Source organism: Danio rerio, chromosome 18 (assembly GCF_052040795.2).
Source record: "Danio rerio strain M-AB ecotype USA chromosome 18, GRCz13ab, whole genome shotgun sequence".
In the NCBI taxonomy this organism is placed as follows: Eukaryota; Metazoa; Chordata; class Actinopteri; order Cypriniformes; family Danionidae; genus Danio; species Danio rerio.
This window is the reverse complement of record NC_141038.1, coordinates 26,079,289-26,106,329: the sequence shown is the minus strand read 5'-3', so window position 1 is coordinate 26,106,329 and position 27,041 is coordinate 26,079,289. Positions and strand designations below refer to the sequence as shown.

The following is a 27,041-nucleotide window of genomic DNA, read 5'->3' as shown; positions in this document are numbered from 1 at the left end:
GAGTCTCTTTTCCCATTCCCTTTAAGAGCCAGCTGCGTCGGGCCATAAGTGCATTCGCTTTTTTCAGGACGTTAAGTAAGTCTAAGTGGAAAAACTGAGCATTTCACTAGCAAACAGTTAACAGTCAACAGTTAACAGTTTTTTTTTTACAGAAAACTGTTTTACAGAGCATCTACTGCGTGAGATTGAGAGATAAATGATCACTTTCACTTCGCTCTTGGATAGGGAAACCTTTACACACAGACATCAATTAGTCTATAAATAATTAATTGCGTTTGTTAAGTGCAAATATTCGTTTCAAAACTATTTCTAAATTCAGTTTCCAGAAAACGAATAAATGAACAGCAATAACGAAGTGTGTTCAAAAACCTGAGTTATATCCTAAAACACATGTTGTGCCCCTTATGGTCTAAAACCTGACTGGTGGGCAAATCTAAGCTTGTTTTTAATAAAACAAATATAAATATATATATATAATAAATAATACTGCTAATAATAATATTATACAAAAGTAAATTGTTATGAATGAACTGAAAAAGCCTCCCGAGATGAAGAAGACATAAAAGCAGTGATTTTTTATATTTATATAGGCTAGAAAATAATATGTTTTGTAATATTTTAATCCTTTATATTTATATCCTATATCTATTCTTATTATATCCTATATATATCCTTAATATTTACATTTTTTCATATGTAAAGATATTTGCCTATTGCTCTCTTGTGTGTATTAAGCAGTGTGTAAGCTAGGCGCAACTCTGCCGGAGTTTAGACCGGGTTTGTTTTGGTCTAATGAAAAATCTATTATAGTTTCTCAAAATAGCAACGCACCAGCAGTGCGTCTCAGAACGCTTTCCTTTTTAGACCAGAACGCCTATGAGCGCTAATGCATTTGCTATTTAAACAGCGTAGCGCAACGCCTCAAAACGACTCTTGCGCCAAGCTGAAACTTCCAAACAAGGATTGTGCTGCGCCCTGCGCCACATTGCTCCGGGTGTATGATAGGGCCCTTTATGTAATTTTATCTGACCATGTTTTTGATATGGTAATGTTACCTTTGTCCTTATTTGTCATATAGATTTGTTTATTTTGTATCATATTGATCTAAAAATATGAATAGAAATAAAATGCGTTCTATTTTTTTTTTACTTCTTAGTATTTATATATCATAACTAATGACTCATGTGCTTCATTGGGGTATGCTAATGTAACCCCACCAGTCCTGTACCACCCAACCCGCTCCGAGCTGGGATAGAACCGACAACTTTCCGCATGGAAGTTGGTTGCTCTAACACGGAGGTTAAAGATCATGGCCTCTATTGTCTGTCGCTAGAGCACCTTTAGGGGTGTGAGGAGTGAGGTTTATCTGCACAGCACTTCACTAGCTGGCCTCCGCTACACTAATATGTTCATTGTTATTAAAATCTCAAAGTATATTAAACATTATGCAATCCTTTCCCAAACCATGGGTTTGTGAGTTGAAAAGATTTAATTCAGTTGTAAGAATTACTGGATCTACAGTATATCACCTTATTTATGTTCCAAACATTCTCTTATGAATTATTTAAGACTAAATTGTATTTAAATTATTTCATTAAAATTTGTTTATCTAAATTTTTGTCAAAATAACACAACTGGATGGCACACAGTGGCTCAGTGGTTAGCACCGTTGCCTCACAGCAAGAGGGTCACTGGTTTGAGTCCCGGCTGGACTAGTTGGCATTTTTGTGTGGAGTTTGCTTGTTCTCCCCGTGTTCGCATGGGTTTCCTCTGAGTGCTCCGGTTTCCCCCTTAAGTCCAAAGACATGCAGTCTGATTTGTAAAGTAACTAATTACAAATACTCAAATTACTGTATTTCAGTAGGAATTCTTCCTCCATGTTCCAAAGACATGCACTAATGGTGTATTGGATGAACAAAATTAATTAATTCAAACTAATTTTTTTTCATTCAGACTAAGCACAAGGAAAATGAATGAATAACACACTTGGACACACAAAAAATGTATCTATTCGTTTATGTCATATGACTACTAGAGAATTGTTAACATTTTAGGTTTGAAATGTTTGTTTATTTTGTCTATATTTTTAGTGAATGCCCCGAGCACATATTATTCCACAATGAATTGACTGTACATCATAATATGTCATCATGTCATCAACTGTAATCTGATTATGAATATAATATAATGTAATGTAATCTATTTACATGTACTTATTTTTTTGTAATCTGATTACCACACATGTAATCAGTTAGTACCCAGCAGCACTTGCTTTCAAATGCATGTCTTACATGTTTTGACCACATATGTGTTGATTTCATTGAGGGTCTTCCCTTTTATTGTGTCCTTATCTACATCACTTTTGCAAAAACACCCAATCATTGTCAAGTATCTATAATAAATACAACAAATGGGGTAAGACCTTATTTTGATGGTCCATTATTGGTAGACTGTCTGCTCAATATCTGTTGATACTGCTTCTTCAACAGACATTTAACTGACTATAAGAAACTGTCCAAGTTCATGTCAACTTTCACTAACCCTATCCCCAATCTAATAGTCTGCTTATAATCTAATGAGAATTATTGGCATGTTGATGCAATTTAACTTAAATTCAACAAAAGAAAGTGTGACCAGAAATGGTTTAAAATGGTTCTTCTCTGACCTCAATGGAAAAACTAATTTTACGGGTCTTAATTAGAATTATTTTTTATATTTTTAATAAGTTTTATAAATGTATCATATCAAAAAATGCTGTTGTGGTGAGCATTAGAGCCTTTTAATATAACTCCAACTACAAACTTTTGAAAGGTAGTGTACTTTTGCTCATTTCACCTTTGATGGACTCTTTGTTGCCCTGTTTAACTTCAATCCTGCATTATGTGTCAAATATACGTGTAAGGGCATTAGATGCATTCAGTAGCAAAGTTTGAATTTTATATTGGGTTTATGAATAAGAAATGCAAACTCCTAAGAGCTGGGTAATGTGCTCAATTTCAACCCTCCATGTTTGTTAAGGTGATTAATAATGAAACATAGGGAATTATGCATGACGAGGTGACTTCTCTCCTTCGTTCTGAATGCACTAATTCACACAGAGTTCAGCTGAACTCACAGCAGTTTAAAGGCTGCTTGTAACATACTATCGCAAGAGAAAAATTGACGACGAAAGATGCGAAGGCGAGAACTATTGAACCTGTAATGGTTTGCACCCTCGGTGAGAGTTCAAAGCTGAGGCATGGGCATCACTGGCTTCCTTCTTCATCTGACAGGATGTGAGTTTGCTCTGACCTGGGAATTTTAATAATGTATACCAATCACACAGTGAAGGCTCCCTCCTCAGTTTAACCACCACATAACCTCAGCACTTCTAACTGTACATTATAGTTCAGACCAAAGAAAAACATATACTGTAAAATATTCATCTCATCTCTAGCGGGGTCCTTATTCGTTCACTGCTGTAGCACAACATAAGCCAACTTCCACACTAACAAACAGCCTTTTGGGCTGTGTTTGTTGTAAATATGTGCACTGCACACAACACACCTTGTAGAATGCACATTTAAACTCACTTTAATTCATGTTGGACTGTAACCTTAAAGGGGTCATGAACAGAGAAATCAAAATGTCCTAGTTCTTTTGACAAATAGGAGGTATATTCATCTTTTGAAAGCCGCCGACTTGAAGCGCCGTAGTGTGTACCCTGATGGAAAGCTATGTTTAGCCTATGCTGAGCGTCGCGCCATGCAGAGTGGCGCTTCTGGTATGCGACCTGCAGACAAGTTCGTTATTTTATTTCCAATGGAGAGACGCGCACTTGAGGCAACGCGCTTGCACTTTTCCAGCTGCACCTAGTTAAGATCACAGGGAGCTTCTGTGATCGCGAGAAATGCAAACGGCTGAAGTGTAGGGTAGACGCAATGAAAGTACACGTTTGCAAACCTACCTAAAGTTAATGTTACAAACAATAATTCTTATTAGAGCAATAATGTAGAGAATATTGATCTTGTGTTGAGTCCAATTGTCCTTACATCTAAAAATTGAGCAAGGGTGTTTCTTTAGTGATATCGCTTTGACTCAAACGCTGAAAATGGCGGATGTGAAACAACAGACTGAGGTGAAACAACAAACTTATGGTGACGTGCCTGTCAATCAATACTGGTGGGCGGGGGGACCGCACTCCTACGTCAAGTTGCAGTCGGTCTAAATACCGCTCTAATTGGTCCACCGTTTTTATGTTGTTAAATTGAAATCATTCATTTTTAACAATTTTTTAAAAATTAAATAGCGGTTTTATATCAAAAGTTGATAATGATATAAGATATACTACATTTTGATGGTAAAATATAACCCTTTAAGCGATGGCTGTTATTTGTTTCGCTATTCAAACATTAAATAACGAATGCAGCAAGTGAAATAGGCCTAAAAAAGAAATAACACACACACAGATATAGATATGTGTGTGTGTGTGTGTCTATATATATATATATATATATATACATATATATATATATATATATATATATATATATATATATATATATATATATATATATATATATATATATATATATATATCAGGATATGTATTTTTATCATTTTATTTTTGTTAATTTAATTATTTTTGTCTTCATAATTAACTAACGAGCTGTAGACAAATTCTTGCTTGACGTTTAAGAAAATACTTGTGTAGCTACCTATATTAAAGAGCACAGAGAACAAAAAAACAAAAACACAGAAACATGTTACATGCCCCCATAAATGTCAAACTTATGTATAAATGAATCATATAATGGCATATAGCTGAAATGATGAAAATGGCTCATTTTATTTTTATTAAACATTTGTCAAAACCTAGTGATATTTTTTGAGTAAAAGCATTACCGAAATTTCGTTTATTTAATTCATTCATTTGACTAGTTTATTTGTTAATTAATAGACTTTAATATAAATCATACAACAGTACCTTGGACAGTGCCACACCATAAAGCTTTCAAGCAAAGTCCAAAAAAAAAATATTGAAAGAGTTGACTTTCTACCGTAGACTTTTGGACGGTCGACATTAAAACACGCCGTAACTGTCCTTCAGGTGGTCTCGCCGCTATGAAATTAACAAGCCGTCTTGGCTTTGAATTAAAAAGTTAAATTATTTCCACATTGTTAAAAGAGTTTGAAAGTTTGTGTTCCATGGATATAGTGATGTTGTTGTGGAATTTGGAAATTGATCATTTTACATGTCTCTTTAATCGATTTATTCGATGCGCAGCAGGAAAGAAAGTCTTTCGGTAGTGTATGTAGTCGTTGGTAAAGTTCTCTCCCGGATCAGAGAGAGTTTTGTGCTATCAAATACAGTGCTGCGTGAAATAGGCCTAATAAACAAATAAGAAACACACACACACATATATATATATGTGTATATATATATATATTTATATATATATATATATATATATATATATATATATATATATATATATATATATATATATATTTATATATATATATATATATATATATATATATATATATATATATATATATATATATATATATATATATATATAGGCTCAGTGGAGAAACAACCGTAACTGTACCGAAGTGTTCTTAGAACGATTTGGCACGACAGTAGATGATTAGCTTCGTCCAATGATTTAAACAAGTAGTAGGTAAATAATGAGAGACATAAATGTAGGTCTTTGCAGATGCTAAATGATAAGGTGCTCTGAAGACAGCAAGATGCTGTAATGGCACTCTGTGCAAACTTTGCATTGCCTTTTGCATTGCCTTCTGTTTATGAGTGGATCAACAGTTTTTTTTTTTTTTTTATGTACTGCGAACTTGATTGTTGGTGAATTTCATTTTACAGCCTATTCATTCACAAACATGAATGTATTCATACATGTACATGAAGTATTCGACATTATACCAGTGGGTGCTTACTTATTTCTGTAATGAACCACACATATTTAAACAGTGTGTTTTGATGAGGGGGCAAATCAGGACAGAAAATATATTCATTCATTCATTTCCTTCAGCTTAGTCCCTTTATTTATCAAGGGTCGCTACAGTTGAATGAACTGCTAACGTATCCAGCATATGTTTACACTGCAGATGCCTTTCCATTCTGTACTATTCAAACCAGTACTGGGTAACAACCATACACACATACAGTACACATTTATTCACACACATACACTACGGCCAAGTAGGTTATCCGATTCACCTATACCACATGTCTATGGGGGAAACAGGAGCACCCATAGGAAACCCACGCGAGCACGAGGAGAACATGCAAACTCCACACAGAAATGCTAACTGGCCCAGTTGAGACTCAAACTAGCAAACCTCTTGCTGTGAGGGGACAGTGCTAACCACTGAGCCACATATTACTTCTGAATTATGATGTTTTTAATTTGATAACTTTGATAACATTTAAATTGATAAAGACTTGATAACATTATAAATGGACATCAGAGATCAGTAGAACATTATTAAAGGCAGTTCATGAACTTTATAATACAAGGACATTTTGTGGTCTAAAAATTCACTTATAAGTAATTTTGTGTATTGACATATCAATAAGATAAAAGCTTCCCAAAGCATTTGCCTTTATTGAAAGCTTTTTGTTTTGTTGTTGTTTTTATCTCAAGTCTAATTTGTTCACACAAAAATGATCAGCTTAAAAATAAACCCTGCACTTGTGGCATTATTTTTCATGTTTAGCTTTCATAAAGCTGGCAAAATGTTGTGCTTAATTTTGACCACCACTCCTCTTTCCCAAAATAAACCTCAAGCCTCAACATCTGTTGCTCCACTTTTAGTGCAGTCTCAATTGAAAGTGCAGGTAATGGATAGAAGACCTTTCACACTGTTCAGGGAAGGATGAAATACTGGTCAGAGATGTGGGGGAGGGATATAAGATAAAGAGAGAGAGAGAGAGAGAGAAACAGAAAGTGCCCAGAGCCCTGGATTGTCAGAATCGGTTGAAATGAGGAAAATTCTTGGATGAAGACACTTGGCACGGGTGCCCTTTGAATGAACCAGTGAAAATGGGTGGGAGCGATGAAATGAGAGGATTTTGCTTCAGAACAGATGATTGCAATCCTTGTAATCTGCTATGAAACATCTTTAATTCTCACATTAGTACTGCTGTTTACACCATACGCCAAGGTAAATCTCTTCTTTGAATTCCATAGATTGGAAAAACAATGGACAAATGTACAAGAAGTCAAATAATGTCAACTACAGTACCACTGCAACTAATAACACATGGTGCTTTCCCGGAAACATGGTACTCATCATTCCTACATAATTGTGTTGTATGCCATACAGTGCTGGAACTTATCTAGTTTGATTTTTAAAAAGATCAACAGTATGATCTTAATGACATACATTAGAATGTACTATATGCCTTAAAACATTACAAATATGTTGTGACACTGTAGGTGTGCAGGCAAGCATGGCAAATGTGAGAGTAGGATATACATGAGAAAAAAATAACACATTCAATTACTGACAAACACTGACCGAAACATGGTGGCTTTTATATATAGTGGTCCCTCGCCATAATGGGGTTCACCATTCACGCTATTGCAGTTTGCAGATTTTTTAAGTGCAATTTGACAATGTGTTTTGTATCCTGGTTTGTGCATTGTGTTCTGCATCCTGATTGGCTGTAGATGTGTCACCTGTATTGTATAGAATGCGTTCAGCTTGCCAAATTTATATAAATCTTTGATCGCTAGCATTGTGACTCTAAAGTGCTGTACCGTATGTTTGCAAGGTTTCTCTCCAACAAACCCCATAATTTCCATGAAACATTCTGCACAGTAAAAGGCACCCAAGGTAGCACCCAAAAGGCAGAGGAAGGACTTCTGGACCCGCTAAAGGAAGGGAGAAGTTACACGAGTGAGAGAACCAACCAACACAAACCAAAGAGGATGGGCAGAGGAGCTGACAAGGAGAGGGCAGCTGAATACAAGGCACTTGAGAGTGATAGCTTAGGTGGGCATGAGTCTGAGAGATTAGCAGGCTTGAGAGCAAGGGTGAGGGCTCAGTAGTTCTTGAGAGTGAGGACTCAGAAATATAAGCCATGATGGGCCAGACTCAGGACTGATGCCAATTTTGGAAGTGGGTCTGGTCTGCCGGCCATCTTGGGTTAAATTCAATTTAATTCATGTTTGTTTACATAGCACTTTTTACAATGCAGATTGTGTCAACGCAGCTTAACATAGTTCTAGTAAACTCCAGATAGTTTTGAAATTGGGCTGGTGGTCATTTTGGGTATTGATGCTGGACAGGAATGTAGGTGATAATCATAGTTGATGTAGTGTTGTAGAGGTATCTGGCAAGTCCTGTTGTTGATGTACCTGACTAAAGTTCAGTAGGAAATTAAACTAAAACTTGCCCAGAGTGTATGAGTGTGTGTGAATTAGAGAGTGTATGGGTGTTTGCCAGCATGGTTGCGGCCGTAAGGGCATTGGTTGCATAAAAAAATATGGCAGATTAGTTGTCTGTTCATTCTCCTGTGGTGACCCCTGATAATCAGTGACTAAGACAAAGGAAAATGAATGAATAATAAAAATTAACAACACAAACCATTCACCGGAAGTCAAACTGAAGGTTAATTGCGACCAAAAATATCAACCAGTTGTGCTCGTTGACCCGTATAGACCTTCCAAAATGATAAGAGAAAGAGCCTTAATACAGAGGCCTACCTAGAAGCAGTTTCATAATGAACTCCTGAAGTAAGTGAGGATGACATATGCAGCCTTCTGTTATCTTATACTCAAACAGCATGTGTGTGTGTCTGTGTGTGGGCATTTTCACATGTCCAGCATTTTGTGTATGTGTGTGTGTGTGTATGTGTGTTGCGGATGCAGAAGTAGGGCTGCTATTAGCGGCATTACCTTCTTCAGAGACGACAGGTGTTGGCAGCACCATATTCCTGGCACCTTGCTGCATGTGACATCTCCATCGCCTTGAGTTAAAAAGCCATAACACATTGCTAAATGACTGAGGCCTCGTTATCGAAGCACCTAGCTGAGGGCAGAGAATTGTGTAGCACACATTTTAACTTTTATAAAGTGACTGCAGCACAAGTATGAGTTGTTGGGCATGATGGGAAAAAATCCAATGACTATGGTAAAATAACTGTCATGTGAAAAGCAACTTATTGGACAAAAAAATATATATTTTTATTTTAGTAGACATGAAAATAATATAACACTAAATGTCAATAAATAGTAGCAATTAAAGTATTCACAATTATAAATAAGAATTTAACAATTGTAGATTGATATGTTGGCGTGGGTTTCCTCGGGGTTCTCTGGTTTCCCCCACAATCCAAAGACATGCGCTATTGACCTTATTCTGCGATACGGAAGTGCGCTCATTTTTGTGATTGTTTTTGAACTTCTGATTCAGTTGCCTAAAGGAGAAAAGACTAGTAATAATAATAAATGGCAGAAAACAGTCAAACTACTTGCTCTACAAACAAGTGTGTTTATGCCTATACAGACAACGTTGAATAATATAAAAAGAAAATATCAGTTTGCTACATCAAGCAGAAGAATAAGCTGTTTTTAACGTCTAAAAACGAATGGAAGAGAATGAGACCGGAAGTCTTGGGCCAAAAAGATTCAAATGGCTGCGCCCACTCGTACGTGAAGCATGAGATCAATAGGTGAATTGAATAAACTAAATTAGCCTTAGTGTATGAGTGTGTGTGAATGTGACAGTATATGAGTGTTTCCCAGTACTGAGTTGCGGCTGGAAAGGCATCTGCTGTGTGAAACACATGCTGGATAAGTTGGGGTTTATTTGGCTGTGGATTCAGGGAGCTGGGACTAAACCAGGGACTCAACCGGAGGAAAGTTAAAGGTTCAGTAGGTGATCTGCCAAAATGCTAATCGGATAGCATATTAGTTTTGGACAGCAGGGAGGGACTGTGTTTCAAAGCCTCATTAAATCACGAGCGCGCTCACCGCGACACAACAGCAGACAACCCAGGTCAATCGCCAGTTAAAAATGTATGTAGTGGTTGGCCGGGCGGCGTGCAGGAATTTCACTATTACTAAGTTACACTTACATGATATTTTAGACTGAATATTCAGAGTATCGGTAAACAATATTGGGAGCGCGTCACAGGCTGTCATTGTTCAGAAATGACCCAATGTGAATATAAAAGCAACTTCAGCTCAGCAAGCAGGCTAGGCGGAATAGCGTTATTTACTGATGTTTTGTTGTTAAATTGAATATAAATCTACATCCTAAATGCTGTTAAAGCTCCCTTATGAAACTAAAAATAGTCACATCTAGTTTCCACTGGGAGATTTCAGTGGCTGAACAACACGTCTGTGCATAGAACCCATTCATAACACAATACACTCTACATCAGCTCTGTGTAACTAATATAGTTTTAAAACAGAACATTACCTCTCTAACAGAATACTTCAGCCATGGTGTAGTGTCATCCTTACTTCAGGTGCAAAAGTAACTCCAATACTGATTCAGTAGTTTAAAAAGTTTCAATTCAGCATTTGATTTTGCCGCAACTTACAGTCTCGCGTGCACGTGTCACTCATCTAGGCGTGCACGCACGGCAGGCATGCACACGCTACTGGCGGATATGAGTGACAAGAGATGCGCAAAAGCCCAAATCTGCATTTGTTGACTGACAGTTTGAGTTACTTATCGAATTATGAGAGATTTAATTGGATAAACATTTTTTAGTTTTATGCCTTACCCAGAACATAAAAATACATATAAATACATTTACATTGTTTACTTTAATCATTACTATTAGACTGTGAAGAGACTTTCAACCAGCACAACAAAGAATGCTTCTGAAGACAATCACCTACTGCGCCTTTAATGAATGAAACTCAAACCAACTGTGTATTTTGCAATATATGACACCATTTACACCTGGCATTAAGACACATTATAAATAATTCAATCACATTTGAACAATACAGGCTCAGTTCAGGTTTAAAATTGTCCACTTTTGATCTCTTCAAGTGGAAGTTGATAATACATCTCAACGCTTATGTACTCAAATGTATTAAAGGCTGCATTCATACTTTTTTAATTGATTTGTTCAAAAACACTGATTCATTCAGCAATGAAACAAACAAATTACTTTTTGTAATTACTTTGTGAATGTTTAATGAATTTGCTGTAAAAGCAATATAATAATATAAAACTAATATAATGTTGGAAGAGCAAAAATATTGTAATTAAGAATATTGCTTTAGTATCAAGAGAACAATTTTAAAAATTGATCTTTTCAACTGGACAAATAAACAAAATCCAGGCCTTTTTATGCGCTTTTACTACAAAAACACTATAATTAAACATTTTGAATAATTGAACACTGTTTAACAGCACGTTGCACTAAGGAATGCAAGTACAAATTGTTTACATTTTATGAATAGGAAAAAAGCAGCATAGGCTCATTTTAAAAAGTAGGCCTATAAACATTTCTGCTTTGAGGCGATATGACACGGTTTCTTTTCTTGCTTACCAGCTGACCGCTTACCTCCCTATGGACGACTTTTCTGATGTTACCAGTTTGTCTGGTGTTGACTACAACTACAGGCTTCAAGTTCGGCGAAGAACGATTCCAGAAAGCTCCAGTAAGGCAAACACAAAAGATAAAAAATAAATAAGGAAATAACAGGTTGAGAATGTGGTAAATTTGAAAATGTAGTAAATATCAGGCGGCTTTTCTTTTTCTGGATTTCTTTTTAAAACACTGTTTGATTTTAGGGAAGAGGGTGGGCGGGTCAATCTGCGCTTTTTAAAACTCTATTGGTTGGGTTTAGGGAAAGGTGAGGGTAGGGGGATTGGTCAGTTGGTCAGTCAGTCAGTAGACTGCGGTTTCTGGTGGATTTACATGAGAGCAGCATGCGCGAATGGCACTCGCAAGAGAAATTTGAAATCTAAAAAAATGTACACAGTGACCTCTGGTGGATTTGGGAAAACAAAAATTGCAAAAAAAGTAGCTCCCGTGGCAAATTTTGCTCTCTCCAGAAATGTATATAGGGGTACGTAATCAGAAGGAGCCTGTATTAGTGAGCTAAGTACTAATAAATAGAGCCAGACAGAATAGCAGAAAATTTTGGTAAAAATTTGCAGATTTCTGCTGAATAATTTTGGGAGTATCATAACTAAAACCTTAATATGTGAAATAAAAAATTAATACCTTTTTAATAATACAAAGCAAGTCTCTCATATAATATATTTACTAAAAGACAGAAAATATTACTTTACAAACTGCATTGTACAAAAATCAGATTAACATTTTCATATTAGTCAATAATATTGCTGTAATTAATTTAAAAACTGAATAAATTTAGATTTACATTTACTCAAATAACTAAACAGAATTAATGATGGGCTAAAAATCTGCGTAATTCTGCAGAAAATCTGCAGAATTCTGCGCGCAGATTCCATGTGGGCCTATTAATGATTAAGTTATTGAATTATCCACTTAGCAATTGTTTGAAATTAATTCAAGAAAGAAAGGACTCTTTACATTAGACTGATTGGCATCATGTATTTAAAAAAAAAAAAAAACTTAATAAACATGCTGTACAAAAACATAGATTTATTACAATTCAAAAATAGCTTTTTCTATATTAATGTGTTTGTTTGTTTGTTTGTGTTTGTTTTAGAACCGCCATGGGGTTAATTTTACCCATCACTGTTATTTAAATGTACATTACAGACCCTAAAAAAAAGCATTCAAACCTCCCAGTCATTGACTTTTACAAAAATTGCCTTATTTACAATTCCCAGATATTAAAAATTGTTTAGATATAAATAGAATAAAAAGTGGGACATTTGAAGTGCCAGGTCAAATTTACCATCTATAAAAAAGATAAAAAATATACCTTCTATGTTTATGCACTGCTTGTTTGAAATTACACACCAGTGACTTTTACTTTGAATTTCACTCACTAAAAAAAACTGTGAATAATCACTTAAAAAATTAATAAATTATTAAAGTCACAATGACTAAAAGAAGGCAATTTTTTAGAGCTATTAAAGCATAAAATGCAATCAATGATGGAGAGTCTGGAGAAAAAAAGTTATTATATCAGAGTAAATCTAAATCTGGCGATTTTGGCATACAGCGACCTTTGGCGGTTCTAGTATTAAACAGTTGTATAAACATCTCACATTTGTAGCCATCTTGCTTATGTAATTTTTGCTATATAGCATTGTTTATATATATATATATATATATATATATATATATATATATATATATATATATATATATATATATATATATATATATAGATATAGATATATATCAGAGGTCGTGTAAGACTTTCTCATAGTCCAACATTTTGACGGAGAGGGTTGTAAAAATTCCGTCATATTATTGACTGTCAATTAATTTGCATATTTTCTAATCGCTTTTTTCATTCATATTTTAATAGTGAACTTGCACGACAAGCATATAGGCTAAATTATTCATTTGTTTATTTGACAAATGAACAAAAACTCATATCTGCCTTACCTCATATCTTCATCATATCTAAATTTGTTCTGGAGGCTGTTCTGCTGCCACACTGGAGAGTCCTTGCCAGAAGTGGGCAGGACTCTACAGACAGACTCGGGCCCGATATAGTTAACAGGAATTGGGCCAGTGCTTTACAGCCGCATCACAAACGCATGTGCGGGAGCGAGCTGCGGGTCATACTCAGCCCAGATAACACTCGCCGATGCTGAGTCGGAACAGGAGCCGAAGGGCAGCCGAGCTCGGGCCGATTACTACCTGCTATCTCGGTAGCGCCACTTCAGGCAGCGTTTTGTAGTTAGTAAACATTTCTCCTAAGGAAGTGATCAGAAGTTTGCTGGATTTTCTGAATGTGGGATTTCCCGGTCTTGCAAGCACGTTTCACCGGGAAAAAATACTGCAGAACATGCTCCTTCTCCACTAGGGGTGCGTCTTCACCCCTCTGCGTTCTGTAGTGCATGGTGCTCACAATTCACTCCTAACCACCTGACCTCCTTGTTGCCGCTTGGTTGGCCAGTAAACAACAGCTGTCGGTGACTGAGGATTTTTGTCTGTTTGTTTTTTATCGTCCACTGCATCACTTCCTCTTTTTTCACTTTTATTATTAATATCACAACTATTTGGCCATTTAAAGAAACTTCTCGCACTCAGCTGCTGTGAGATTTTTGCAACTGTACGCAGCAAAGGGATAGCAAAGCAAAAAGACAAAACAAGGGTAATCGCCATCAGCTGGACAGAAGTGGGAACTACAGTTAGCTACAAATTAAATAGATCCCCCACAGCAATATCCATCAAAATTACGGATCACCTTCAAATTTTTCCGTGACTGCTGAAAAAAATCAATGACAGAAAATATTCGGTTAACGCGACCTCTGATATATATATATATATATATATATGTATATATATATATATATATATATATATATATATATATATATATATATATATATATATATATATATATATAGCTTTTTTTATACTGGACTTTGGTGTTCTTAATGTCTAACGAAATGTGTTTCATGCAAATGTTTTAGGCTGGCCGGAATAAAATAAAAGAAAAAGAAAGTTCGGTAGGTAAGGAAACAGATTGCTCCATACTTCTTTGTGATCCTGTGAATAGAAGATACTTTGAGAAAAGAAATAAATAAATAAAGCAAATTTCTTCAGCAAGGGAGGCTGGAGAAGAACGTTCACTTTTAAGGTTAATTGGAGCCAAAAGTGTCACATCAATCTAGCAGTTTACCAGAGGAAATTGGCCTGGCCTTTTGTTGAGAAATGGCGGAGATCACCACATGGGGTTTTTCCATAGACACTGGGTTGTTAAATTTGTAATGGGCTTACTGTGTTGCTGACCTGGTCCGCTCTGATATATAACTCTCTGTGGTGTAGACAGGACCCAGCCACCTTCACAACTTGTATTAAATTCATATTTTAGGCCTCCTGGGGTGCGATAACAACTCTCCTGTATGAAGTTGCTTGGCCTACTGTTTGTTCACATGAAGATTTGAACATAGAGGAGCATGTTTCCAGGTCAAAACAGAAGTCTCTGAACCAGCCAGAGTTTTGGATGGTGGCCCATCAAAGTGGTCGGTGGTCTTTATTGCTTCCTTCTTTGGATTTATTGCATCAACTTGTTTTCGCTAATGTGATTGCTTTCCCCAGTGTGTACATTCATTTTAGGGTGATGTCCTTTGACGTTATAGGACTGAAAATAAATGCAACTTGGCTGTAAATCAAGGCCTGCAAATAAGGGAGCAAATCTTTATCCCCACAGATGATTGCTCAGAATAATGATAATAAAAAGGATTACTCCTGGTTTAAAGAAGGCATCACGCTGGGCTAAGGTCTAATTGGCGAGTTCCTTTACAAAGTTGATCAAGTCCTGGGGCTGGAAGTTAGTGAACTGGTCAATTAATCTTTCTTCTCTCTTAATGAGGTGAGGGATTTCCTGTGGCTGGAGCCCAGCACAAAGACAGACATAGTGCCCAAAGGATATGGCATCGTGGTACCATGTGAGTCCCCCAATTAAAAACGGACACCCCCCAAACCTACCCTCCTCTCCAGGTGGTAAATTGGTCTGACCCAGACTCAAAGAGAGTGATCTTAACTATGACTTCAAATCAACTTTACAGGAGGGAAAGAGGATATTTCCTCCATGAAATAGGATTGACGTGGTCTGAAGCTTGCCCCCGCAAGGTCCAATCATTTTCTTTTGCTAAATAAAAGAAACTTGTTGAATCCCTCCTGCTGAGTGCCAAAGAGTTTGGAAACATCATGTTGCGGAATGACTTAGGATTTGGGGGCGGTGGATGAATGTCAGGATGGAACAGGCAGGATGAAAAGGAGAATAAATGTGCTTGACGTGGTTGGTTGGGTCATATAAAATCCGTGCTTATCAGAGGTTAGTCTATCAGGACGGGATCAAAGGGCAATGGGAGATTACAAAAACAATAACGTATGCAACAATCTCATCAAAGAAATGTGTATCGGAAAAAGGCATACACGCTTACTGCATTTTCCTCCTCATTTGCTACTTTAACAGGATAGTTCTGGCACAAATTCTAGTTCTGTCATTATTTGCCCCCCCCCACCCCCCCCCCCCCCCCCCCCACCTTTTCTTTTTGAAAACTGTACTTTTTATTTATTCAAACTGTCTAGTGGAGACAAATATGATAGGACACAAGCTAATGTACACTGCTATATCCATTATGCTACTGTACAGAATAAAAACGGATTTAATGTCTACAAACATCTTTGCCCTTTTAATTGTATAGTAATCTACTATAAAAAATAAGTATATATTTAAATATATTAAATATTTAATTATATTTAAATATTTAAGGATCTACAGTAGAATGAAATGATTTATTGCAATTTTACATTTACACTATTTGAAATATGAAATACTAAGTTATATGAAATGCTATTCTATTATGGCCTGCATTAAACAAAAGCATTGCTAGCCAACTATGGCCACAAGTTTTGTTAATAAAGGTGGCATTGGATGAAATTGTCATTTTTGTAATATGTGTGTGTATTTGTGGATGAATTTTGTGCTAGTTTATACATAACCTGCTACCAGCTATGTAAGCAAACTGTGGATTTTAACCTCCTCCCCACCTCGTTTTGTAAACAGATAGTAAAGTGGCTTATGACTGACTGACTGTGTGTGTGTGTGTGTGTGTGTGTGTGTGTGTGTGTGTGTGTGTGTGTGTGTGTGTGTGTGTGTGTGTGTGTGTGCGTGCGTGCGTGCGTGTGTGCGTGTGTGCATGAATGCGTGAATGTGTGCGTCTGCGTGTGAGTGTGTATATGAGCAATGTCACACTCATAGCAGTGTGATATGGCTGTATATCGGCACTGATGGGAGGTCTTAGTGTCCCACCAGAGACAATATACAGCCATATAACACTGCTACAAGTGTGATATTGCATTTGTACAACAGTTCGACTGCATAATAGTGTAAATATCAAATCAAATCACTTTTATTGTCACATCATCAGCAGCATGTGTGCTATGATGAGTGAAAAGCTTAGGTGCTGGCTCCAGACAGTGCAAAATACAGACAGTGAAAATACAATGACAGTGCAACATACAAACAATAAAAATGCAACGACAATGCAAAATACAGACAGTGCAAATAAAATGACAGTGCAAAAAAACATACAGTGCAAATACAATGACAGTGCAAAATACAGCAGCATACTCCTCAAAAAAGAAAAAAAAAGAAAAAGAAAAACAGGACAATGTAAAATTGAAATTTATTGTACAATAAATAGGTGTCCATATAGTTGTAGTCAGTATTGTTTCCAGTATGGATTGGTTAAACTGCAGTGCATGCTACATATTGATGGTGTGCAGTGAGGGATATGGAAGAGTCTGTGTGAGGTTGAAACTTTCCTTCAGCCAGTTAGTGCATGACCGGATGCTGCGGAACCGTCTGCCTGAGGGTAGCAGAGAGAAAAGTCTATGGCTTGGGTGGGCTGGAGTCGCTGATGATTCTCTTGGCTTTCCTCATGCACCGCCTGGTGTAGATGTCCTGGAGGGAGGGAAGCCCACCTCCTACTACGCGTCCAGCAGTTCGCACAATCCTATGTAGGATTTTGCGATTGATGCTGGTGCTATGTCCATACCAGGTAGTGATACAGCCAGACAGGATGCTCTCCACAGTGCAGGTGTAGAGTGAGCGGAGGATGTGGGGGCTCATTGCAAACCTCCTGAGACGTCTGAGGAAGAAGAGACGTTGTTGTGCCTTCCTCAGTACTGCATCTGTGTGAGCAGTCCATGTCCTCAGCGATGTGGACTACGAGAAACTTAAAAGTGCTGACTCTCTTCACTGGTGTCCCGTTAATGGTTATAGGGGTGTGTTCTCTGATGTTGAGTGAGAGGTGGTTTTCCTCACACCACTGCGTCAGAGTGTGCTCCTCCTCTCTGTAGGCCGTCTCATCATTATCTGTGATTAGGCCCACCACCGTTGTGTCATCAGCAAATTTAACGATGACGTTGGAGCTGTGTTTGGCTGTACAGTCATGTGTGTAGAGGGAGTAATTCTCACATATGTGTTTTTGTTTTCCAGGTGAGACAGAGCAGTGTGCAAGGTGAAAGCAATTGCATCATCAATGGAGCGATTATTTCTGTATGCAAATTGCAAAGGGGCAGTGTGAGCGGGCAGCACAGAGCAGATGTGCTTGGGTCTCAGAGCAATCGGACGCCAGTCATTCAAGCATGTGGTTTTAGCTGATTTCGGTATGGGCAAAATAGTAGCTGTCTTAAAGCATGTGGGAACCACAGGCCGAGAGAGCAAGAGGTTAAAGATGTCAGTGAAAACTCATGCTAGCTGGTGTGCGCATGCTTTAAGTACACGTCCAGGGATGCCATCTGGGCCCGTAGCTTTCCTGATGTTCATGCAACGAAAAGATCTTCTGATGTCTGCTACAGAAACAGAGAGTGTGCTGGCGGTTTCGGTATCGGCCACGGGAGCGTGCAGTGTGTGCTGGGCTTCAAAGCGGGCCACTTTTAAAGTCTGTGATGTAATTAAGTCCTTGACACATGCTCCTTGCATTCTTGTGGTAAAATGGACCCTCTACCTTGTCTCTGTTTTGACGTTATGCTGCTTTGATGGTTTTCCTGAAGTTGTAATTTGCTTGTTTTTGTTCCTCAGCATTTCTGGATTTATAGGCGGATGTTCAAACTGATAGGGCTGTTCGAACTTCGCCATTGATCCATGGATTTTGGTTGGGGTAGATACGGACAGTTTTTGTTGGGACCACGTCTTCTATGCATTTTCTGATGGAAGCATGTAATGGTATCTGAGTACGCTTCAATGTAATCATCACACGCTGCCCGGAGCATATCACAATAATAAATAATAAAACAAAAGATCAAACAAGGAGAGTTTTTTGTATGAGGAACTACTTTCTTCCGCCATTTATTCATATCTGCAGCTGATGTCAGAACAGCAGAAACCGTTGCTACTTCACCAATGTCACTTTAGAGCTAGTATTTGAATGATTCGCTAGCGTAATGTCTAAAGTGATGACAAAACAGGTGATTTTGCTCACATTTTAAGATTATGAAGCTGAACCGCATGCAATGCCATCAGTCTACAGAGATTTCCCAGTATTTCTCTGTTGCAATCACGAAATCACAATATTTACCCTGGAAAAAAGCCAAAGCAGACTACAAGATTATTGTTGTGTTTGCAATAAGGAAAAATGCTAAACACATGTGGGCAATTCTTCTGTCGTTCTGTTTACTGAACTAGTGTGCAGTAACAAAAACAAAAGATGCATTAGAAACAAACAGATGGCCAACCCAAAAGTATCTCAGAGTTATACAAAGAGTGGTCAACACAAAATACAAACATTCCTGATATGTGAGTCCCATCTTACACTCAATACCATACAATTACAATGGTATATACACAGCACTACAACACACAAAAGAGAGAGATGGACTTAGAATGTCACTTACCAGTTTAGTAATGATTTGATCAGCTGTAGTTTGAAATTAAGTGTAGTTTTCTCCTCTAAGAGCTTATTCTGTGGTCTCTATATTGTGGATGGACAATGTCAACTGTCTTTCCTTTGCTCTGCTTGTCTTTTTGGCTTAGTCCCTTTATTAATCTGTGGTCACCATGGTGGAATAAACCTACCTACTTATCCAGCACATATTTTACGCAGCGGATACCCTTCCAGCTGTAACCCATCACTGGGAAATATCCATACACACTCATTCACACATGTACACTGCGGACAATTTAGCTTACCCAATTCACCTTTACCTCATGTTTTCGCATCTCCGAAATTATAAATATTTGAAATTGTAACTATTGCTTTAAATAAACTGCATAGTTGCAATCTAAACAACTACAAAAAAGCCTCCAAATTACATGATGTTGTCCAACAGCTGCAATGATAAGCTGTCACTCTATGTGAGCAGAGTAATACACAGGGGTGAGGAGGCTGTACGCATTCTAATATTACAGAATATTGCACGGCTATCAGCCAATCAGATTTAAGAACCAGACAGAACTCTTGCGTTAATTTTTATATTTGTGTTAATAAGTTTATAGTTTATATAAAAGATATATATATATATATATATATATATATATATATATATATATATATATATATATATATATATATATATATATAAATTTTATATATAATATAAAATATTTTATATATAAAATTTTATATATATTTATAATATATATATATATATGTTTTTAATCCACTTCAAATGTTAACTACTGTATATGTGTATGATTACATACATAAAAATATAGCATTAAATATATATTAAATGTAGAACAATATACAAAAACTGCACAAGAACAAAAGACGCTCTTGTTCTGCCAAAATTTCCCCCAACATGATCCAGGCTTCAGTTCAGTGAACACAATATGACTTGATTCCAAATGCAGTTTCCCGTTGAATTCACCTTCCTCTATGTTGCAACACATAATGAGGGCTAATGTGTGGTCATGCCTGCTGACCATGGGCAGGAGATCTCTGTCAAGGCTGGCGAGGCAATGCAATTGCGCACGACTCCGACAGAGAAACTCCGGGGTCAAGAACCCAGCCCTCGGCCATGTTTGAGTTCAGTGGCCTCTCATCAAGACCAAGACCTTCAACAGCAAAACTCTGGGCTCTCAGTGATCCCTGCTTCCAGAAGCTTCCACTAAGCAGAAGCACTTGTTACTTTGCGAGTCATTGGACCAAGTTTGAAAATCCCCAAGGCAAAGCTACCTTTGTCTACAGCAGTGGAAGCAGACAGAGGTAAACTATCATACTGTGAAGCACAAGCAGAGTCAGTGATCCATGTTTCAGGCATGGTGAGCATAGCCTTTGGAAAAGCTGCTTGACCGAACTCCCCTCCCTCATTAGATTGATAACATGGGTCAGTCCTCTAAAGAGCTTAACGTCTGTTTTCGGACTCTGTGTTGGTACATATAGAAAATTACACTAAAAGCACCGCCAAGCAGATCAGGAAAAGCTTTTGACTTTATAGCAACCTTTTTACATATAAAATCCTTTAATCTAAAGGCTCTCAGGAGGGAGGTGTGCGTGATTGGCTTTTGTAATTAACCAGAAAGGAACGGCACAGCATGTTGGCACTTGATATCATGGCCGGGTGGCATGATAAGAGTTCATGCTACAGTAGCTGCTTTCAACTTTGCTTAGGGTAGTAAGGCGAAAACAAACAAACAAACACAATTGGCCACTTGAAGAGGCTGCTGTGATGAACGTGTCTCAGATGATTAGTGGCATGGGGAAATAGGCACGGTGGCATTGGGGACGTGTTTTTCCACCAGTAGGTGGTAGTCACATTACATCAGAGCAAAAAGGGTTGTCGTGGCTCAGAGACAAAATATTGAGTTTGGGGGAAGGCCATCATCCACCTTCTATGAATAACAATATTGCTCCAATACACGCTATTGCTCAAGGTGATCAGATTAGGAGTTAAACTGATGGTGAATGTGTTGTTGAAATTATACTTGTAAGTACACAGTGGAAATGTGGAAGTTGTTGATTAAACTTAAAGTATTCTTGTTATCCATTTTGCCACTTTAAAGAAGTTTTGCATTTTTAAAAAAGTTTTTTTTTTTTCTTTTAATGTAAAAAAAAAACTATATTGTAAACTATAATTATGTAAATATTTTTTATAAAACATTTATTTATATATGGACATAATTAGATGTATTTACATTACATAGATACATACCCAATTTGATTCATATCATCACTATAATTTACAAGAGTTACTATAAATAAAAATAATATAGTGCTTAAGACACTAATCATATACATGTAAAATATTAATAGCATTTTATTAAACAAATTAATTTAATACAATAATAATTTTGGTAATTTGTATGTTTATTGCTTTATAAAAGTGATACTAAATTATTATATTTGTGAGTACTGAGTAAGATTATTAAATCATTTAAAATTATTTCTCAAAAAAACAACAATAAATAAAAAATCTTAAGGGGTTGTGTAATTGTTTATATTTACATGTATTATTAATTATTATATTATATTGTAATTATTATATTATGTTATAATTAAATATTTTAAGTACATTTAGATTGTGATGAATGCTTTAAATTAAAAAATAAATATATATTGTATGTAAATAGTAATAATTGTTTTTAATTATAATTATTTATATATTATATCACAGTCAAGCCCAAAATTATTCATAACCCTGGGGTTTTATTTACATGTTTTTTAACACATTATGCTATAATAATAATAATAATAATAATAATTATGTATATTTAAATGCTGGTAAATATTCGTAACAACTCATTGTAAAAGCATTTCAATAAAATAATTCTACATATTATTGATTATTGCATGTCATGAATTTATATAGCATAGTATGCTCTTCTGGTACACCACACAGAGTATTGCTCTTGACTTTTACCACAAATGTCCCGAGGAAATACTTTGAGACTCTATTATATACATATGCTGAATATGTTGTAAATGGTCTATAGTATAAGCACACATGGATGGGTCAAGTGTAGAGTCAAGTTTTTTTGGCCATGCCTTGCAGAGAGTGGACTGGAAGGAGAGTAATTATTTGTGGTGAGTCGAGGGCCCGGGGGCTGCAGGGTGGGCGGAGGAGGCATGGGGTGCGCTGAGATGGAAAGCACGCCAGTCCCGCTCACGCTTGATGCTCAGTGAATCTGAAAGGTCATGTCATGTTTTCTGGCAATTGACTCGATGGGTTTGGATTCTGCAGCATAAGGCTGGTACGATGTTTTGTGTGTGTGTGTGTGTGTGTGTGTGTGTGTGTGTGTGTGTGTGTGTGTGTGTGTGTGTGTGTGTGTGTGTGTGTTTCTGCTCCACACATTTACTGGGAAATGTGCCCCTGGGTTGTTTTTCGCATTGACCTTATTACCCTGCGCTGTGACGAGCTTTGCCACAGAACTTGCTATCTCTCTTTCACACACACCCTCCCTTTCTCTGCTGTTGTTTGTTTTTCTCTTCGCTTTATCTCAAGATCATGTCCAACATAAAAAAAAGATTACAATATAAAATAATGGCATGTGGCTGTGCAATTCAAGAATAATATTCAATCTATTGGTGGAATTTTTGATTACATTTCGCCCAGAGTTAAAGGCTATTTGTGACAGATGCAGGCAAGCTTTTGCAAGACTTTTCCATATCTCCTGGACACACCCTGAAAATTGATCTTTGATGCACTTTCGGAAGTTTCCTTCTATAGCTGTTTATAATGAGAAAATGCGCCTACAGTGAGCAGCTTTAATAGAGTGTTTTCATGATGCATCAGTCGGCCATGTTGGAGAGCAGAACGTTAACGATCACACTGAATTGAATGAAACTCGATATTTTGCTGATCACGGCTGTCGAACATCATTGTCATGTTTTTAGGTGTGCTAATTGATCAGACCAGAAACATTTAGAGTGATATAGGCAGCCAAAAGTTATACCTATCATCAGAACCGACCAGGGTGCATTTCCAAAAACCATTGTTAGCCAACTAAGGCCGCAAGTTCTGTCGTTACAAACATAGTCAGTTGATTTGGCATTTCCCAAATCAACCGTGAGCTGCGTGGCAAACTTGTACGTTTCCAACTACACCTCTAGAGCTGTAGTTAGAAGCATAGTTTCTGGTTGTGTTCTATTCCCAGTTATCCCCTCTATGTCCCATTCATTTAGAACATTGTAAAATTTAAACTTGGAATGATTAAAAAAATTGCGGCTGGAAGGGCATCCGCTACGTATAAACTTGCTGGATAAGTTGGTAGTTCATTCCGCTGTGGCAACCCCGGATTAATAAAGGGATTAAGCCGACAAGAAAATGAATGAATGAATGAATGATTAAAAAAAAAAAAACATTAAAGTCATCTCTCTTAGGTGTTTATTTGCTTTTAAAGTATCTTTACAGTTCAGTTTTAGCAATCTTCATATTGACTATTGCGATCCCTTCATAGTGCACTTAAAAAAAAAAAAACTTTTATGCATTTTGAACGCATAATAAACACATTTGAACGTTCATGACAAAAGTGATTTAGGAAAATAACCTTGGGTGATTTAAAAATGAAATTAACGTTGCATCTCCGAAGCTTGTGAAAACAAAAATATACCATACATTAAGGGTTTTAATTTATAGTTGGTTATTTATTAAGAAATGTAGGCCTCTATGACATGGTCCTGTTGGTTAGAACATTTCTACTGTGGTTTGTAGGGATGTCCCGGTTCCATATTGATATCGTAAATTCATCCGATATCCGTCCAAAAAATTATATCGGACTGCGTGAAAAATCTCCGATATAAGCAGTCCGATGCGCTCTCAACTCCATTACAGCTGTTTTATCCAGCAATGTCCAGAGCCAGTGGCAAAGCCCACGTGATTACAACACTGCTTGCTAGCAAAGTCTCTTAAGATTTAACATGCTCTTCACACTAAGTTATGGTGTATTACAATTGAAATATATTGTGACAGTAGCACACGCTGACGCTATCAACAACGGCACATGTCTAACATTACTGGTTTATTTACTTCACGTCAAGCGATCTTTACATTGTTTTGTATACACTGCCAAGCAGCACAAGGCACCGAATGGCGACGTAGCACACATCATGCGAGCCTCAATTCGGTCATGACATGTCGTGGTGCATCCAGTGTGATACCTAATTTAACATTAGCGCTTCCCAGACATAAGACTTCACCTCAGTGGCACGGTTTTGTGTGCATGTGAATACTCCGCCATGGACTTGCATGCTCTGCTGGTGCAGACCCACAGAGACGCGCTGGACACCTGCTCTGACTTTAGCGTTGAGAAGAGCGTGAGGACACACGGAGAAGAAAAGCCTTATACTAAATAGACTGATCCAGCTCATTATTTAGGTTGACAATACATCCTCCTTTTCCCGGACATATTCTGTATTTGAGACTTAAAAAATGCATTCAGCCAAGATTTCTAAATCACCTAACATGTCCCGGATTCTGCTTTCTTTAGCTGCGTTTCTACATTACTTTATACACAAACTTTGGCTGTTGCACCAAGGTTAGAGAGGGAGTAGATTTGACCTGTCAGTGGTGCACATGGATAGTAGGAGTGAAATAGTGGATTTCTTATTCTTTATTTAATTTTTTTACTTGAACACACTGGAAAGAAAAAGTGTCATGTAAAAGGTGTTAAATGCTAAACATTTTTGTTGTTTTAATGGTCTGTTAAATAAAAGTAAGAAATCACTTTGTTGCTAACGGCCATTACATTTTTAAATAAAGAATGGTATTACTTTTGGGGCAGAAGGAAAATTTATTTAGAGGCATTTACATGTTTAACTCTTCTTTAAAATGCCCAGAAAGAGAAAGTGCTCTGATAAACAGTGTCAGTTTTGCACATGAGTTTGCAGTTCTGTCTCTATTTACATTGTCGTACTTTTCCCATGTGGGCAGTAAGTTGGAATTTGTGCAATATATTATGCAAATATAATGAATTTTGATAAATAAAATTATTCTTAAAAGTCACATTATTTCATGTGCTGTGGAGAAAAGGTTGGTTTTAATCCATCTACAGCAAGTGTATTTGTTAAAGATAATTTGTGCAATATATTTTATGATTAAATTAATAAGGTTTGGAAACATTGATACAGCCATAATATTCTTATGATACAGAGATGAAATAGATTAATTCATTCATTCATTCATTTTCTTGTCAGCTTAGTCCCTTTATTAATCCGAGGTCGCCACAGCCGAATGAACCGCAAACTTATCCAGCAAGTTTTTACGTAGCGGATGCCCTTCCAGCCGCAACCCACCTCTGGGAAACATCCACACACACACATTCACACACTACGGACAATTAAGCCTACCCAATTCACCTGTACCGCATGTCTTTGGACTGTGGGGGAAACCGGAGCACCCGGAGGAAACCTAGCAAACACAGGGAGAACATGCAAACATTACACAGAAACGCCAACTGAGCCGAGGCTCGAACCAGCGACCTTCTTGCTGTGAGGCGACAGCACTACCTACTGTGCCACTGCTTCGCCCCAGATAAAATAGGTTTGATCATGTAAATGTTTTTACTAACCATGCTGCACATTTTTATTTACTTAACAATACCTTACATCTGCACCCCAGTGTGAAAGATATTTTTCAGCTCAACTGGATCAAAAATTCATCAAGAAGTTGTGTGTGAAATTGAAACTTTGGACACTAAACTTTTAGCAGTTGTTCAATTAACTTTTTTTTTTTCTCTCATGTTCCTGCTTTTAACTGTTTCTACCATTTGCTGATGGTAAAAAAATAAATAGCTGAAGTAAGCTTTAATTAGTATTTTGCACTTTAAAAAAATATATTTTTGTTTATTCAAGTAAGATATTTTTCAGGGTCTTAATATGTATTCTTTAATTCCTTTTTATATATTCTTATGTAAAAAGTTCACATTTATGCAACCAATATTTAATAAATTGGCCATTTTTTTCCATACTAACTGTTGCTGACTTTTGTTCTCAGTTTGATCTAGCTGTTCATACATTCCACTCAACGAAATAGGTAAAAGTAAAGTATTTATTATTTGTGCTGATATCGGATTTATATCAGTATCGGTTTGTACTAAAGGCTGCAATATCGGTATCGTATCAGAAGTTAAAATGTTGTATCGGGAGATCCCTATTGGTTTGAATGTGTCAAGGTTGAACAAGTATACTTAAAAAATATATAAAATAACAATAACGTACTTAATAATAATAATAATAAATTAATAACGGTAAATTAATAGGTATAAATTAATAATAAAAACACTATTAATTACAATAACAATAATTTTTATTATTAAGTACGATTTTTTTTCAATTGTTAATAAATTGTCTACTGTGAATTACAACCATTAACGATTTATATGATTTATATATGAGATTAGAATACATGTTAGCTTTCTGTAAGTGTTTTTTTAGAGTAGAATATGAAATATTTATAATATTTGTATATAATTTACTTAAAGGTAGTTTTT

At 36.6% G+C, this 27,041-nt stretch overlaps 1 protein-coding gene across 13 annotated transcripts in view; it reads left to right on the top strand.

The window, feature by feature from the left end:
• LOC147832830 (uncharacterized) overlaps nt 1-27,041 on the top strand; it is a 102,700-nt gene that overhangs the window by 13,400 nt on the left and 62,259 nt on the right. For 5 of the 13 annotated variants that reach the window (XR_015514976.1, XR_015514978.1, XR_015514977.1 and 2 more), the window contains one exon: nt 11,531-11,639. The exons of 7 other annotated variants lie outside the window; for them this stretch is intronic. Coding sequence is in view for 2 of the 6 variants with exons in the window: in XM_087293183.1 (XP_087149309.1) it covers nt 11,531-11,639 (109 nt within the window). In the remaining 4 variants the exon portion in view is untranslated. Of the gene's footprint in view, nt 1-11,530; nt 11,640-18,110; nt 18,892-27,041 lie in introns of those variants that run through there. One more of the 13 variants, XM_087293189.1, reaches the window with a different exon arrangement.